Raw genomic sequence first — 16,851 nt, forward strand, 5'->3', positions numbered from 1 at the left:
AATAGAGAGGCACTGGATACTACAGAGATTAGGGCAAGGAAAGATGCAACGAGACCTGGGAGTCCTTGTACACCAGTCACTGAAAGTAGAATGCAATTCAGCAGGTGGTGAAAAAGGCAAATAATATGCTGGCCTTTGTAACAAGAGAATTCAAGTACAGGAGCAAGGATGCCTTGCTGCAATTGTACATAAAGCCTTTCAGAGACTACACGTGGAGTATTACATGCAGCTTTGGACTTCTTACCTGACCAAGGCAGGTCTAACATATGAAGACAGACTAGATCGATTAGGACCACACTCACTGAAGTTTAGAAGAATGAAGGGGAGATCTCATAGAAACTATAAAATTCTAAAAAGTCTACACAGTCTAGATGTGGGAACGATTTTGCTGATGACCCAGGAGTCCAGAACCAGGGGTCAGTTTAACGATATGAGGTAAGTCATTTTGGACTGAGATGAGGGGAAATGTCTTCACCCAGAGAGTGGTCAGTTTGTCCAATTCTCTGCCACTGAAAGTAATTGACACCAATGTATTGAGTGTTTTCAAAAAGGAGTTAGGTGTAGCTGTTAGGGTTAAAAGGATCAAAGGGTATAGGGAGAAAGCAAGAACAGGGTACTAAGTTGGATGATCAGCCATGATCATTTTGAATGGTGGAGAAGGGTCAAAGGGCTAACAAAGCTACTCCTATGCCTATTTTCTACGTCACTATTCAATTGGTACGTGGTTCTCCAAGGTGAGATTTTCTCCAAGAAATGGGCATAGGTTTCACTCTGAGTCAATTAATAGCCCCATGGCCAAAAATTAACTTGGTTCTTCTAGGCCACATAGGAGAGCTCATGTTACTGGCTTTTACACATATAACAACTGTTGTGAGAGCCAGATTGGAAAGTGACTGGTATGGCAGGCCCCAGCAAGAGATGTGTGAGGTTTGGGGTTAGGAGGGCAGGATTTGAATATGCTGAGCAGGTAGAACTGAAATGGTCTCCACAGGACAGGGTCATTGCTTGTCTGGAAAGTTCACCCCTTATTTCTTCAATTAAAACCTTGAGTTTGCTTAATCTTACTCTTTAATTGTTCAGTAAACCTGAATTACTTCATTTAATATTCTGTTCACAAATTCCTCTGTTGTCTTATAGTCAGCATGGTTTTGTGAAGGGCAGGTCGTGCCTCACAAACCTTATTGAATTCTTTGAGAAGGTGACTAAGGAGGTAGACGAGGGTAAAGCGGTAGATGTGGTGTATATGGATTTTAGTAAGGCGTTTGATAAGGTTCCCCATGGTAGGCTACTGCAAAAAATACGGAGGTATGGCATTGAGGGTGAGTTGGAGGTTTGGATTAGGAATTGGCTGGCTGGAAGAAGACAGAGGGTAGTAGTTGATGGTAAAGGTTCATCTTGGAGTGCAGTTACTAGCGGTGTTCCGCAAGGATCTGTTTTGGGACCATTGCTGTTTGTCATTTTTATAAATGACCTGGAGGAGGGGCTAGAAGGTTGGGTGAGCAAGTTTGCGGATGATACGAAAGTCGGTGGAGTTGTTGACAGTGAGGAAGGATGTGTCAGGTTACAGCGGGATATAGATAATCTGCAGAGCTGGGCAGAAAGGTGGCAAATGGAGTTCAATGTAGGTAAGTGTGAGGTGATTCACTTTGGTATGAGTAACAAAAAGATGGGGTACTGGGCTAATGGTCGGATACTTGGTAGTGTGGATGAGCAGAGGGATCTTGGTGTCCATGTACACAGATCTCTGAAAGTTGCCACCCAGGTAAATAGTGTGGTGAAGAAGGCATATGGCGTACTGGCTTTTATTGGTAGAGGAATTGAGTTCCGGAGTCCTGAGGTCATGTTTCAGTTGTATAAGACTCTGGTGCGGCCGCATCTGGAATATTGTGAGCAGTTTTGGTCGCCATACTATAGGAAGGATGTGGAGGCACTGGAACAGATGCAGAGGAGGTTTACCAGGATGTTGCCTGGTATGGTAGGAAGATCATATGAGGAAAGGCTGAGGCACTTGGGGCTGTTTTCATTGGAGAAAAGAAGGTTTAGGGGTGACTTGATAGAGGTGTACAAGATGATTAGGGGTTTAGAAAGGGTTGACCATGAGAACCTTTTTCCACGTATGGAGTCAGCTATTGCGAGGGGGCATAGCTTTAAATTAAGGGGTGGTAGGTATAGGACAGATGTTAGGGGTAGATTCTTTACTCAGCGAGTCGTGAGTTCATGGAATGCCCTGCCAGTAGCAGTGGTGGACTCTCCCTCTTTATGGGCATTTAAACGGGCATTGGATAGGCATATGGAGGATAGTGGGCTAGTGTAGGTTAGGTGGGCTTGGATCGGCGCAACATCGAGGGCGTAAGGGCCTGTAATGCGCTGTATTTTTCTATGTTCTATGTCTTCGAGCATGAACCCATTTACATTCAGTATATACTGTTTTTGAGAAGATTTGTAGCTCAGGTTGAGGTTCAGGTTGTAAGTTTGCTTAACGGGAGGTTCACTGATAATGTTACCTAGCATAGTGGTGAAACATCTGAAAACAAAGCTTCCAGCTCAGCAAGCAAACTTAAAACCTGACATTCAGCATATACTTAATCGTTATTTTTACTTCACAGTAAATGACTTTGAATTCTAACCCATTACCCCATTTTTAAAAATGTCCCTTTATACTTTCCTTTGTTGTTCTGAAGTCGTATCCATACTTCTTATTTTGATATAATCTGTAAATCTTGTCACTGCTCCTTTGAAGTCCATTACCAATGATGTGGATATTGAACAGGAATGACCCAAGAAATAAAATAAGAGGGCTACAACCATTCTGAAAAACTGCTCTTAACTCTTACTCTCTCCACGCTCGGCTGGACAATCATAGAATCCCATTCAGCTCCACACTGACCATTTGAACAGCATCCCACCCAGAGCCACCCCCCAACCTACCCTTGTAACCTTGCATTTCCCATAGCTAAATCACTTAGCCTACACATTTTTGAACTTTGGGAGGAAACTAAAGCACCCAAAGGAAACCCACAGGGAGAATGGGCAATCTCCACACAGACAGTTGCCCAAGGATGCAACTGAACACGGGTTGCTGATGTTGTGAGGCAGCAGTGCTAACCACTGAGTCACCCTACAGTGTCCTATAGATAAGGCAAACTAATTCTCAGCTAAACTTGCTGCACAGTAGCCTGACTGTTCAAATTTAGCTGAAAATAAAACCAGAAAAGAAACGAATAGTGCTAGCATTATAGATACAAAGAGTCCCATTGTGCTACCATGATAGGAATAGTTGGTCATAGGTGAAGTCATACAACACAAAAACAGACCCTTCAGTCCAACTTGTCTGCACCATGATGGCAAGTTGACACTGGAAGAAAATTGAAACATTCTCTAATGTGAATATTTGCCATTGCACAGTTCTCAAAATGGTATGTCAAATTTAGCTCAGTTGTTTATAAATTTTACTTATTTTTCTGTATTCAGAGAACTTCATGAAATTACCGGTCTTGCAAAAAATTGAGATAAACTTCTCACAATTACTGATTATCAAACTGTCATGCTTGTTCAGATCTGTGCTTAATTGCTGAAGATGTACTGACATGTGGAGTATATGGGGGCCAGGTTCTGGTTCTGCAATGGTACCTCTTTCAAACAAACCATTCTTTACAACTTCATCTTGGGTTAAGGTTGGATCAGGGCCAGTGACATGAAGTAATCTTTGACAGATGCCAACATATTTCACACATGTGCCAACCTGATGAACCAATGAATGAAAAGTTTTATTATTTAAACTGTCAATTAAACAGATTGGTAGCTATTCTTAATGAAAATTTAAAAGGGACCAAAGGGGCAACTTTTTCACGCAGAGGGTGGTGTGTGTATCGAATGAGCTGCCAGAGGAAGTGGTGGAGGCTGGTACAATTACAGCATTTAAAAGCATCTGAATGGGTATATGAATAGGAAGAGTTTAGTGGGATATGGGTCAAGTGCTAGTAAAATGGGACTAGATTAATTGAGGATATCTGGTCAGCATCGATGAATTGGACCAAAGGGTCTATTTCCGTGCTGTATAGATCTATGATTCTGTGACTCTAAGCGGCAAATGTTTGGTTTAGCCAAATTCCTTCCTCCTTCATGCTGCATTTACAAGGTGTTTAAACCATGCATATGCTGAAACCAGTAACAGGCATATTGTAAACGGACCTCATACCAGAATATTTACAGAGTTCAAGCACCAAAGATTGATTCTAATACTGTTGATGATCCAATCCCATCAGTTTCAGAAAGCTAAGTGATGACTGGAATTCAGCCACACAGCAGTTGGGTGAAAGGTATGGCTGCAATGTTTGGCTGGTTAGCAAACCAAAGCAACAAAAATGATGGACAAACCCATAAAGAGTGAGAAACAATCTACAAAAACAGTTTTTAAAAGCTGTAGCAGATTTGAAAGCTGACTTGTTTTTAATTGTTCTCTGCGTTCCACTATACAGAAACAAGATGGAAAGCATCCTGGAAAGGACACCTATTATTGTAGCGCCATTTGTACTGGTTCGATGCAGACTTAATTCGATGCATTGGGGAAGTAGGACAACCAACCATGATATGGATTACTTTCTTTAAAAACATCGATGTGAATGCCACACAGGTAACAATTAGCCTGTGGTGCTGTCTGCCACTGAGAAATTAATATCTTTATTGTGCCATCAAAAAATGGTGCTACACAAATGAATTCCTCCTTTCCCCATATTTTATGTCTGCCGGTAATCTTCAGGCTGACTACATTTCACTTGTGCATATTTTGTGCCTCTTGTTGCCTGTGAAATATCTAAGTGAAGAACTGTTGTAATTCCCAGATTTTCATAGAATCCCTACAGTGTGGAAGCAGGCCATTCGACCCATCAAATCCACACTGACCCTCTGAACAACATCCGCCTAGATCCACTTTCCTACACTATAATCCTGCATTTCCCATAGCCAATCCACCTAACCTGCACATCTTTGGATTGTGAGAGGAAACTGGAATACCGGAGGAAACTCACGCAGACACAGGGAGAACGTACAAACTCCACATAGACAGTCACCTGAAGTGGGAATCGAACCTCGCACCATGACACTGTGAGGCAGGAGTGCTAATGTCGGAAACACTGTGCTACACTTTTTCATTCAAGGTAAGCCTTTTTATCCCCAACAGAGAAAGTCCTGGAGTTCTCTGGAAAGTCGAGGTCCGTAATTATATAGAGATTCTGCCTTTTGCCAGTTTTAACTTGTAATTTTTGACTTTAACATTCTACCAATAATGGTTATATTTAAATATTTTCATATTAATTCTTTGAAAACAGCAAATAAGTTCTAAGTAAGCTGGAATTTCACCAGAAAATGCCCTAATATTGGGGTGTAAAAGACAGGTAAGCCTGGAAATTGCAAGCCCCGCATCCAAGTATGGCTTCAGATTTCAGATCAATTGTTAAAAGTAGACATGAATGTGGACAAAAAGTACAATAACTTAAGTGTCAAGAACATGAGAACAGTCCACAGATCTGACAAAGTAAACTATAAAAACTACCAAAACAACTGTCAATAGGGCTGTCAAATGTGGTGAAAGAGGTTGTTAATAGCCACTGTCAAAGTGATCTGTCAGGCTGTCAGGGTATTTAGAAGTCCTGCCCTTTAAATCTTTGAAAGATATGATGGAACATTAAAACAAAATGCTATTTCATACTCAAATAGAAACAAATACCATGGATGCTGGAAATCTGAACTAAAAACAGAAAGCGCTGGAGAAACTCAGCAAGTCTGGTAGTATCTGTGGGAAGAGAAGCAGAGTTAATGTTTTGAGTCCAGTAGGCGTCTTCTTCTAGTTCCAGTATGTTGACAGAAGCCTCAGGGTTTACTGGATTAGGACTGCATGTACGATGTCACAGTCATCTATTATCACAGTCAGGTCTCTGCCATTTCACAGTTTGATTGACAACTATAGGTAATTATAGACATTTTGAAATGGGACAATGAATTCCAATGCTCATTATAAAGGATTAGGCATGACTGACATGGTTGCTGTTGTAAGATTTTGTTGAAGGAATGTAAATGTAGCAAATGAGGTTTTATGAATGTGAATGCTTTTTTCAAAATAGTGGTCTGTAATAGACACTTAGAATTTTACTTTACAGAACTTGATTGTATTTATTTCAAGCATTTGTCCTGAGCTCTGTCTATGGTGACACTGAATATATAGGCATGTTAAATGTAAGGGCAAGGGGTGCTGGTTAGGGAGATGGCATAAATTGGGACTAATTTGAAACAGGGATTAGAACCATCTGATGAAGGAGCAGTGCTCCGAAAGCTTGTGCTTCCAAATAAACCTATTGGAATATAACCTGGTGCTGTGTGATTTTTAACTTTGTACACCCCAGTCCAACACCGGCATCTCTGAATCAGGGTTAGAAAGATACATGATGGGTGGGCAGATGGTAAAGGGTATATTCAGGGCTTGTGTGTAGGTGAAGGGGCTTTGGTAGGTAGTGCGTGAATGATTATGGGTTGGTAAAGGAGTATAAGTTAGCAAGAAGGGTAGGAGTGGTTATGTGCATGGGTTCAGGGTTTGCATTGGCATGGATTGACACAGATGGATGATGGGGTGATTGGGTAAGTGAGAGGGTGTGAATGGTGAGAGCTGGAGGCATTTTGTCAAAATTGACAAAGTGCTGCAGTCCTGCCGCAGGCCTTACATTCAGTTCCTCTTCACATGCAGCCTATCACTGAGCATCTTCCCCATTGTCTCCTGCCTTGATTTCTAATACAACCTGCCCCTCCTATTTCCATCATGGATAGAAATTCTATGTTTCAGCAGCATGTTTATAAATTGAATGCACAGCTGGGAATTTCCAAACTCTTGGGAACCTGAGCTGTGGACAAAAATCGAAGTGAGTGTCAGATTAAGGTCTCCAGTTTCATACAAAATCACTATGTTACTTTTCTTGCAAGGTGGCATGGTGGCTCAGTGGTTAGCACTGCTGCCTCACAGTGCCAGTGATCCTGGTTCGATTCCAGCCTCAGGTGACTGTCTGTATGGATTCTACACATTCTCCCTGTATCTGTGTAGGTTTCCTCCAATTGCTCTGGTTTCCTCCCACAGTCCAAAGATGTGCAGGTTTTGTGAATTGGCCATGCTAAATTGCCTATAGAGTCCAGGGATGTATAGGTTAGGTGTATTGGTCAGGGGTAAATATAAGGTAGGGGAATGGGTCTGGTTGAGTTACTCTTCAGAGGGTTGGTGTGGACTTGTTGGGCCAAAGGGCTTGTTTTCACACTATAGTGATTCTATGATTATATTGTACATCTTTTAGCTTAAGAAGCTTAAATGTTGAAAATTCAAGGCATTTCGAAGGAGACCTGACATTGGGTCAGAAACAAGTATAGATTCTCTCCTAGAAAAGGGTACAGGACAGTTCAGGGAAAGCACATCTACCTCAATGTAAAAATTTAGTTTAAACTTTCAAACTAAAAATGCTTGTTTTGAAATCTGCAAGTCACCAAAAGCTGTAAAGCACAGGACTAAGTACGTGCTGAAAATTAGAAGCAGTATGATAAAGACCATGCTATAAAGAACAGATCGGATCAAAGGTTTGCAGTTTTGCCACATTAGTTGTGATGGACAATTAAAGAACATCTGGGAGGAGGAGGTTCAATGAATATCTCAGTCCTCAATATGGCATGTCAGCACTACTCACATCTGTCATTGAGATCTTAAACTTAAATAATGGTCACTATTTCTTCTGTTATGTTTTATTCATTCACTTCACTTTGTGAACAACTAATTGTTGCCAAATATTGATTCCAACATTTGTACACTTACTGGAGGCAGCCCTTTGCATTCTCCTCTGTTCTAGATGACCTTTCAGTTGATCTGCAAGAGAATGAGAGACAGTTATTGATTATGAAGTGATTGACTCTTCTTTTAATAGGGGACCTTTGACGAGGCATGAGGGTAGATTTCTTAACTTATTTTGAAATGAGGTAAATCAATGTCTAAGTAATAAGAGGTGGCAAATTCTGTGACCAGATAGTTCATGAATCTAACAATCCCAGATGACTGCTGCATTTTATACTTTAGTTATGAGATATGAATCTTAGCTGTTTAGCAGCCAATGGTAAGTAAGTACGATGCTTCTGCAAAATTGTACCTGATTCATCAGAAGCACCAAATCAGTATGTCCTCAACTTTATCATTTCTATGTTTGATAGTTTTGCTCTCCCATTTGACGTATGAAGGCAGTGACATTCATTCTGATAATGCCCAATTTATTTTTGAAGCAGAAATTAAAAACAGAGAAATCAATGCAATACTCTAACCTAACCGGTGATTTATAAATATTTAGCAGGCCTGCATTTTTCTTCTATTCACTCATGAAACATGGGCATCTGTTGATGAAGTTGCGCGGGTATCCGTGCAAAAAGAAGCAGAGGAACACCGATACAAGGTATTCGCCAAAAACGGATACCCGCGCAACTTCATCAACAGATGCCGAAGAGAGAGACCACGGAATGAGGACATACCACAACCAAAAGGACTAGCCACACTATCATACATCAGGAGCATCTCAGAGCAGACAGCCAGACTACTGCGACCCCTAGGACTCATAACGGCACACAAACCAACAGCCACGCTCAGACAACAACTCACCAGAACGAAGGACCCGATACCCAACATGAGCAAAACTAATGTAGTGTACAAAATACCATGCAAGGACTGCACAAAACACTATATAGGACAAACAGGAAGCCAGCTAACAATCCGCATACATGAACATCAACTAGCCACGAAACGACACGACCAGCTATCCTTAGTAGCCACACACGCAGACAACAAGCAACATGAATTCGACTGGGACAACACTACTATCATAGGGCAAGCCAGACAGAGAACAGCCAGAGAATTCCTAGAGGCATGGCATTCATCCACAAACTCCACCAACAAACACATCGACCTGGACCCAATATACCAACCACTACAGCGGACAGCTGAAACTGACAACCGGAAGCGGCAGGGACAGACCACTATAAACACCGGAGGAAACATCAAAGAAGCGCTTCGCAGGAGGCTCCCAAGCACTGATGATGTCGCCTAGCCAGGGGACGAAACGTTTGCAACAAAAACTTCCAGCTCGGCGAACAGAACCACAACAATGAGCACACGAGCTACAAATCTTCACACAAACTTTGAAGTCTAGAGATAATGCCATTAGGCCATTGCCTCCCCTTAGAGCCACTTTATTTACACAGCCACTTTAAAAATATTACAACTTTATTAACATTGCCTCAGACTAATTTTCATTCCAAAATCCTTTACTTCACACTTCTCTATATTGAATTTTGTTAGCCAGGTCTTTCCACTGTTGACGAGTTTATGAATTATAGATAACAGGCAGAATCATGATGTTAATGCTGGAGAACTCAGTTTAGCACCAATGTGTTTAGGGGCTGTAAGTGTTAAATTAGCTTCCATTGTCGGTGCAATTTTGGTAGGACTCACACCAGCAAATGTGAGTGAATGGCTGCAGGAATTTTACATAACATTTAAAAATGCCAAGTGTAAGCAAGCAAAGTCAGGATGGTTTCATGAAAGGGATATCATACCTGGCAAATTAATTAGAATTCTTTGAGAAGGAAACAAGCAGGATAGATAAAGGAGAATCATTGAATGATATGTAATACGGCTTTCCAAAAGGTTTTTGATAAGACAACGCACATAAGGCTACTTAACAATGTAAAAATCCATTGTGTTGGCAATTGTATATTGGCATTGATATAGGAATGTCTAACTAATAGAAGGCAGATTGTTGGGACAAAGTAGGCTTTTTAAAGATGGCAAGAGTTGACATTTCAGGCAAAAGCCCTTCACCAGGAAGGAGCCTGAAGCACTTTTGACCGAAACATCGACTCTCCTCCTTAGATGCTGCGTGACCTGTTGTGCTTTTCCAGCACTACACTCTCAACTTTAATCTCCAGCATCTGCAGTCCTCACTTTTTCCTTTTTAAAGATGGCACCTTGAGTCTTGTGGAGTGACACTTAGTTGCGAGTAGTGAATGTATTATCGCCAAGTTTGTGGATGACACAAAAGTAAATGGGAAGGGAGGAGGTGAAGACTATACAAAGAGTCTACAGAGGGATAGCATACAAATTCAACAAATTACAGCAAAAGTAAATTGAATGATGGCCTTTATTTCAAAGAGAATGAAGTATAAAAATATGGAGGTCATGTTAAAAGTATATAAGACAGTGACCAAGCAATGGCTGGAATGGCATGAACAGTTTTGGTCGCCTTAATTAAGGGAAGAAATACCGGCATTAGAGGCAGTCCAACAAAAGTTCATTAGGTTGATCCCAGGTATGGAGGCACAGTCTTATGAGAAGAGGTTAAGTAGATTGGGCCTGTACTCATCAGAGTTTAGAAGAATGAAAGGAGACCTCATTAAATCATGTGAGGTCTTAGGGGGCTTGACAGAGTAGATGCGTTAAGGTTGTTTCCCTTTGTGGGAGAGTTTAGTACAAGAGGACATAATCTCAGAGTAAAGGGTCACCCATGTATGATAAAGATGAGGAGGAATTTCCTCACTCAGAGGTGAGACAATCTCTGGAATTCTTTATAGCAGAGAGCTGTTGAGTTTGAGTCATTAAGATTATTCAAGGCTAAGACAGACTGATTTTGAAACGTTAAAGGAATTAAGGGATATGGGGACAAGGCAGGCAAGTGGTGTTGAGGATTATCAGGTCAGCTATGTACTCATTGAATGGTGGAGTGGATTCAATGGTCGAATGGCTTACATTTGCTCCTATATCATCTGGTCCTATAGCAGGCACCTTCTGTCGCTTCAACGTCAACATGACAGAAGTGCTGTCATTGTGAAAGCTCCAGCTAACACTCCCTCTTAGCCTCGTACAATTGAACATGCATTCAGCAGCAAGAAGGAACTAATTAAAGTGGCCATCAATTGCTTACAGATTAGTTGTTGTCTTTTTCTTTTGGCTGTTCCTATGATTTTACAAGTGCCCGATGCTTTGTATAAATATTTCAAGTTGAAAACGTCAACAGGAAATGGTATAGTATTTTTAAAAATAATTGAGGGGATGTGAGCATCATTGGAAGATCAATATTTATTGCCAATTCCAAATTGCTCCTGAGAAGCAGCTGGTAAGATCCCTCTTGAACTGCTGCAGTCCCTGTTAGACTGGTTCAACCACAATGCTGTTAAGGATGGATTTCCAGGATTTTAACAGGATTTGCAAATTCCAAGGCTTCTGCAAAAGCCATTGCTCCCAAACATGGATGTGTTTAGGCACTCCCTTGGATCACAGCATGGCTTGGAGAATGACAAGTGTCACAGAGAACAAGATCAACTATGAGGCAAAGCAGGATATTTTGTGTTTCCCTAGTCAGGCTCATTTTTTGCAAAACCTTCTGCTTTAACCATGGTGCAATTCCCGTTTAAAATGGCAAATGCAACGTTCGCATTCATTTCAAGAAGGCCAGAATACAACAGCAAAGACGTATTGCTGAGGCTGCATAAGGCTCTGGTCAGACTGAATTTGGAATATTGTGATCCATTTTGAGTTCTGTATCCAGGGAAGGATGTGCTGGCCTTAGAGATCCAGAGGAAGTTTACAATAATCCATTGTCATATGAGGAGCAGTTGAGGACTCTGGCTCTCTATCGATGGAGTTTAGAAGCATGATAGGGGAGTCTGATTGAATTAAAAGACTGAGAGCACAGCCTCAGATTGAAGAGACAAACCTTTACAACTTAAATGAGGAGGAATTTCTTCAGCCAGAGCATGGTTAATCTGTGGAACTCATTGCTGCAGAAGATTGTGGAGATCAATTCATTGAGTGTATTTAAAAGAGATAGGCTCTTGACTGGTATAGATTAGATTCCCTAGTGTAGGGACAAGCCCTTCAGCCCAACAAGTCCACACTGACCCTCCGAAGAGTAACCCACCTAGACCCATTTTCCCTCTGACTGATGCACCTAGCACAATATGGGCAATTTAGATTAGATTTCCTACAGGTATGGAAACAGGCCCTTCGGCCCAACCAGTTCACACCGACCCTCCGAAGAGTAACCCACCCAGACCCATTCCCTTACTTTTACCCTTTCACCTAACACTACGGGCAATTTAGCATGGCCAATTCACCTAACCTGCACATTTTTGGACTGTGGGAGGAAACCGGAGCAAACCCACGCAGACACGGGGAGAATGTGCAAACTCCACACAGACAGTCGCCCGAGGCTGGAATCGAACATGGGACCCTGGTGCTGTGAGGCAGCAGTGCTAACCACTAAGCCACCGTGCTGGAAAATCTCAGCAGTCTGGCAGCATCTATAAGGAGAGAAAAGAGCTGACATTTCAAGTCTAACTGACCCTTTGTCAAAGCTTTATTAAGACTTTATTTAAGTTGTGCCCGCAAGTTATCATTTTAGCCCCCTCCGAATGCACACAGCTATATGGAGCAAAGATTCATCTGAGCAAACAACACAAAATTGATGCACTGTATCTATTGAACTAGGCTTTGATAAGCATCCATTGCAACCTCCATTGCCATTATTTAGAGCTATCTAATTAGCTACTTGTATACTAAATTTATCATTGATGAAGATAATTCAGAGCCCACATATACCCAGTTTTCAAAAATAAGTTCTGAACAGTGTGATGAGAGGTGTGTGTATATATATATATAAATTTTGGAGTGTGGATTTTTATATAGTAACATATGAGTATAAGTTACTTCTGCAAAAGATTTTCTTTTTAAAATAAATGAAATCAAACAGTCTTTCCAAAACATTGGCCAAATCCAGTATTGCTCAGAAAGTATGTGGCTGCCATCTCCTAGCAGTGTTAATAAAAAAAACTGGTTATAATGTGGTGGTTTACGACGGGGGTAAATATTAGCTTGTTTTCAGTTCAGAATAATTAAGAAATGAATGTAGTTTAGAAAGCGTACAGATTGTAAGTTTTTACAGCAGCTCAGAGGAGACCTGACTGGGGTCAAAAGCAAGGCGAAAGTGAGTACTGCAGATTCTGGAGATCAGAGTCAAGATTAGAGTGATGTTGGAAAAGCACTGAAGGTCAGGTAGTATCCGAGGAGCAGGAAAATCGATGTTTCAGAAAAAAGCCCTTCATCAGGAAAAGCAAGTTTAGTTTTCTCTCCTTATTGGAGGATCAGAGCAGTTCCAGGAAAACTGTGTCCTCAGAAGAAAGGGTTAATTTGTGACACTTCCAAACCCGGAGAGTTTGGTCAGAAATCTGCAGGTTACTAGAACTGAGAAAGTTTAGACTCAGAGTTGGGGAAGATATCATGAGCTGAAAATGTGTTGCTGGAACAGCGCAGCAGGTCAGGCAGCATCCAAGGAACAGGAGAATCGACATTTCGGTCATAAGCCCTTCTTCATTCCTGAAGAAGGGCTTATGCCCGAAACGTCGATTCTCCTGTTCCTTGGATGCTGCCTGACCTGCTGCGCTGTTCCAGCAACACATTTTCAGCTCTGATCTCCAGCATCTGCAGTCCTTACTTTCTCCTCGAAGATATCATGATGGCAGATTTGAAAATGACTCATTAAATTGTTTCCACTTCCATGGCGATAAACTGTCAGAAATCAGTTAATCAGAGCCTGAAGGAGTGAAGAGATGAGATGTACTTTTTCAGGATTTTAATCTCTGTAAATTGATGATGTTAGGAAATAGGTTAAAAATATTAATTTGTTGTGTGGTTTTAAATCTTTCTAACTGTACTATACTTTTAGACAGCTGAGTTGTATTTATTTGTGTAATAAAATTATTTGTCAAAGAAACTCTGTAGTCTCAGTGACTGACCATTATGTTAATTAAAATAAAAAGACATATCTATCTAGCCAGATTTCAATCTGCGATCTGACTTGTTGAGTCCATACCTTTAGCTGTGATCATAACACTGGGCAAGGTTACTTGTTTGGAATGAATGGATGGAAAATTACTCTAATGTTTAATGTTATCATGTATGAAAAAATGCTTAGTTTTGCATTAAACACTTTTGGCCAGTCATTTATGTAAAAATTCCCCACATTCTTAACTTAAGTTTGTAATCACTTGTCTCAGGACATAACACAGGTCCACAATTAAACTAATATCTTTGTTGAATTTGGCATTTCATTTTGGCTCCTCTGAGCTATATTTTAAAGCGTGGCAAGATCAATGAACTCATCAGCACTGATGGGAGAAGCATGAGAAGAACAGCCATATGCGGAAAGTATTACAAAAGAAAATCTGAAACCTAAGTGAAACATAGGAAATGTAACAGAGAAACTGGAAGGGAAATGTGGAATCTATTTCTGGTTTGTATGATTTTGAACCTCAAGAGCCTCTTGTGAATTTTTCTTTACAATTTAGCTTGGTCCAATTATTTTAAAAATAGATTTTCACAAATCCTACTTGGAGGGCAGGTGTACAAGTAGGTTCTGTTACAATTTCAATGTCGAGATCCCAGTTTATGCTGAACCAAAAGGAAACAAATCTGAGATGTATTACTATCCTGACAGGTTACAGCTTTGTTCTTCTGTTGAAAAGCTTGACAATAAGAAAAAGCTTTCAGTTAAGAATAATTGGATAGTGTTGTGAGTCACCAAATTCTAATGCAAACATCTCATTATGCCTTTAAGCTCATGTTGCTTTTGTTTAGAGTGGTCATAAATATATGCATTATGCATTTGAATGGCCTCTGAGATTGTTCAGACGCAAATGTGTTGTATAAATCTTTGGGCACTTACTTCATCCATCACTGAGTCTGGAATTCTGAATAAGTTACTGTAAGGAAACAGTAATAAACTACGTGAACAAAAACTGTTTAGATTTTTTTAAACTTTTGTTTAGAAATAGGGATTTATACCACGGCAGGCTGTCAATTGTTTACTTGAGTTGCAAACAGTATTAACAGTATTAACAGTCTAGTGGTTATGCATCTCCATTACAGAATGTTCTCATTAGTTAGTAAATACTGATAACATAGATAAGTAAAGACTTGCCAGAAGGCTTCCTGAGTATAGCTGTTTATGATAGAGTAACGACATCTTCCCTAGACTAACTGTTTGTGTGATAATCATGTAATTAAGTATGGACTGAATACTTGGCCTATACAAATAATGTAATATATTTGTACCCTCAATACTGATGTTGATTAGAGTGAAAGGGTTCCTTGCTTTGCAGTTTTCCTGAGAGCCAACAGTAGGCCTAATTCCCTGTCCAGACACAGTAGGCCACTGTAGGCTATGAAATCACTGATTGAATGCCTTCCAGACATATCAATCAAAAGGAATCTAATATCGTGCCACACAACAGTTTTGGAAGCAAAGTTAGAATTCATGGGATAAAATGGCAGTAGGAAGGCGAATACAAAATTGGCTGAGTGATAGAAAACACAGAATATGGTTAATTAATTTCTTTTCACACTTGAGGAAGGTTTATAGTGTGCACAGAAGTCAGTATTTTTAAAATATTCTTGAAAGGCAGGCCATGATTATTAGAATTTTCTTTGAGGACATTATGAGCATGGTGGACTGTGGATGTGATGTATCTGGATTTCCAGAGGGCATTCCAGAAGGTATCATACAAAAGGCTGTTGCTGAAGATAAAGGTGCATGGCATCATGGGCAACGTATTAGCATGGGTAGAAGATTGGTTAACTCACAGAAGGCAAAGAGTGGAGATAAATGGGTGTTTTTCTTGTTGGTAATCAGTTGCTAGTGTCATGTCTCAGGGATCAATGTTGGGACTACAATTGTTTACAATTTACATAGATTATTTAGAGTTGGGGACCAAGTGTAGTGGGTCAAAGTTCACAGATGACACTAAGATGAGATGCCCTGAGACATGGTACATTGACAAGACCAAGCAGACGCTATGACAACAGACGAATGGACAACGTGCAAGGATCGCCAGACAGGGATGTTCCCTCACAGTCGGGGAACACATCAGCGGTCAGGGATATTCGGCCTCGGATCTTTGGGTGACTGTCCTCCAAGGCGGACTTTGGGGTACGCAATAACGCCTAGTGGCTGAGCAGAGACTGATAACCAAATTCGGAACCCATGAGGATGGCCTCAGCCAGGTCCTTGGGTTCGCGTCACACAACAGGTGACTCCACTATATGCACACACACTCATTTCCTTTCTCTTTCACAGGCACATGCACACATATAAGTCTATGGGGTGAATTTGCATTTAAAGAATTGTATTTACAGATACATTCTGTTTTGTTCAAAAAGCATACAATCTGTAGGGAATCAATATTTTTTATAATCCATGTGACAGTTTATAATTCCTACTTTGGAAACAGAACCAGTCTGACTCAAGATTGGAATACATACAGACTCTAGCCTCACACCTTTAATGCACTGTCTGAGCTGAGTTACCTTAGTTATCTCAGGAATGTGACTTGAAAGAAGTTCTCGAATAACGAATCAAAACCTGCGACCCATTCTAACAGATGAAAGACGTAACAGCAATCTAGGTTTGATTAATATATCGCATCATTGTATGACACTATGATTTTTTTCTCTAAATTCTGTGTCCTACTCCACTAGCTACCTGACGAAGGAGCAGAGCTCTGAAAGCTTATATTTCCAAATAAACATGTTGGACTACAGTTTGGTGTCATGTGATTTCTAACTAAGATAAGTGATAGAGCAAAGTGTGTAGAAGACACTAAAAGTCTGCAGAGGGATATAGATAGGTTAAGTGAGTGAGCAAGAGTCTGGCAGATGGAGTACAATGTAGGTAAATGTGAGGTTTGATAGGAATAACAGCAAAATAGACTATTACTTAAATTGCAACATGCTGC

General features: G+C 40.6%; 1 protein-coding gene across 4 annotated transcripts in view; it reads right to left on the reverse strand.

Annotated features, from left to right (window-relative positions):
- kif6 (kinesin family member 6) overlaps window positions 1–16,851 on the reverse strand; it is a 570,521-nt gene that overhangs the window by 84,525 nt on the left and 469,145 nt on the right. For all 4 annotated transcript variants that reach the window (XM_043687249.2, XM_087983390.1, XM_087983396.1 and 1 more), the window contains one exon: window positions 7,841–7,891. In XM_043687249.2, coding sequence (XP_043543184.2) covers window positions 7,841–7,891 — 51 coding nt within the window. The remainder of the gene's footprint in view (window positions 1–7,840; window positions 7,892–16,851) is intronic.

This window comes from Chiloscyllium plagiosum, unplaced genomic scaffold, assembly GCF_037043375.1.
Source record: "Chiloscyllium plagiosum isolate Xiang-an unplaced genomic scaffold, Cpla_swu_hap1 HiC_scaffold_3, whole genome shotgun sequence".
Taxonomy (NCBI): Eukaryota; Metazoa; Chordata; class Chondrichthyes; order Orectolobiformes; family Hemiscylliidae; genus Chiloscyllium; species Chiloscyllium plagiosum.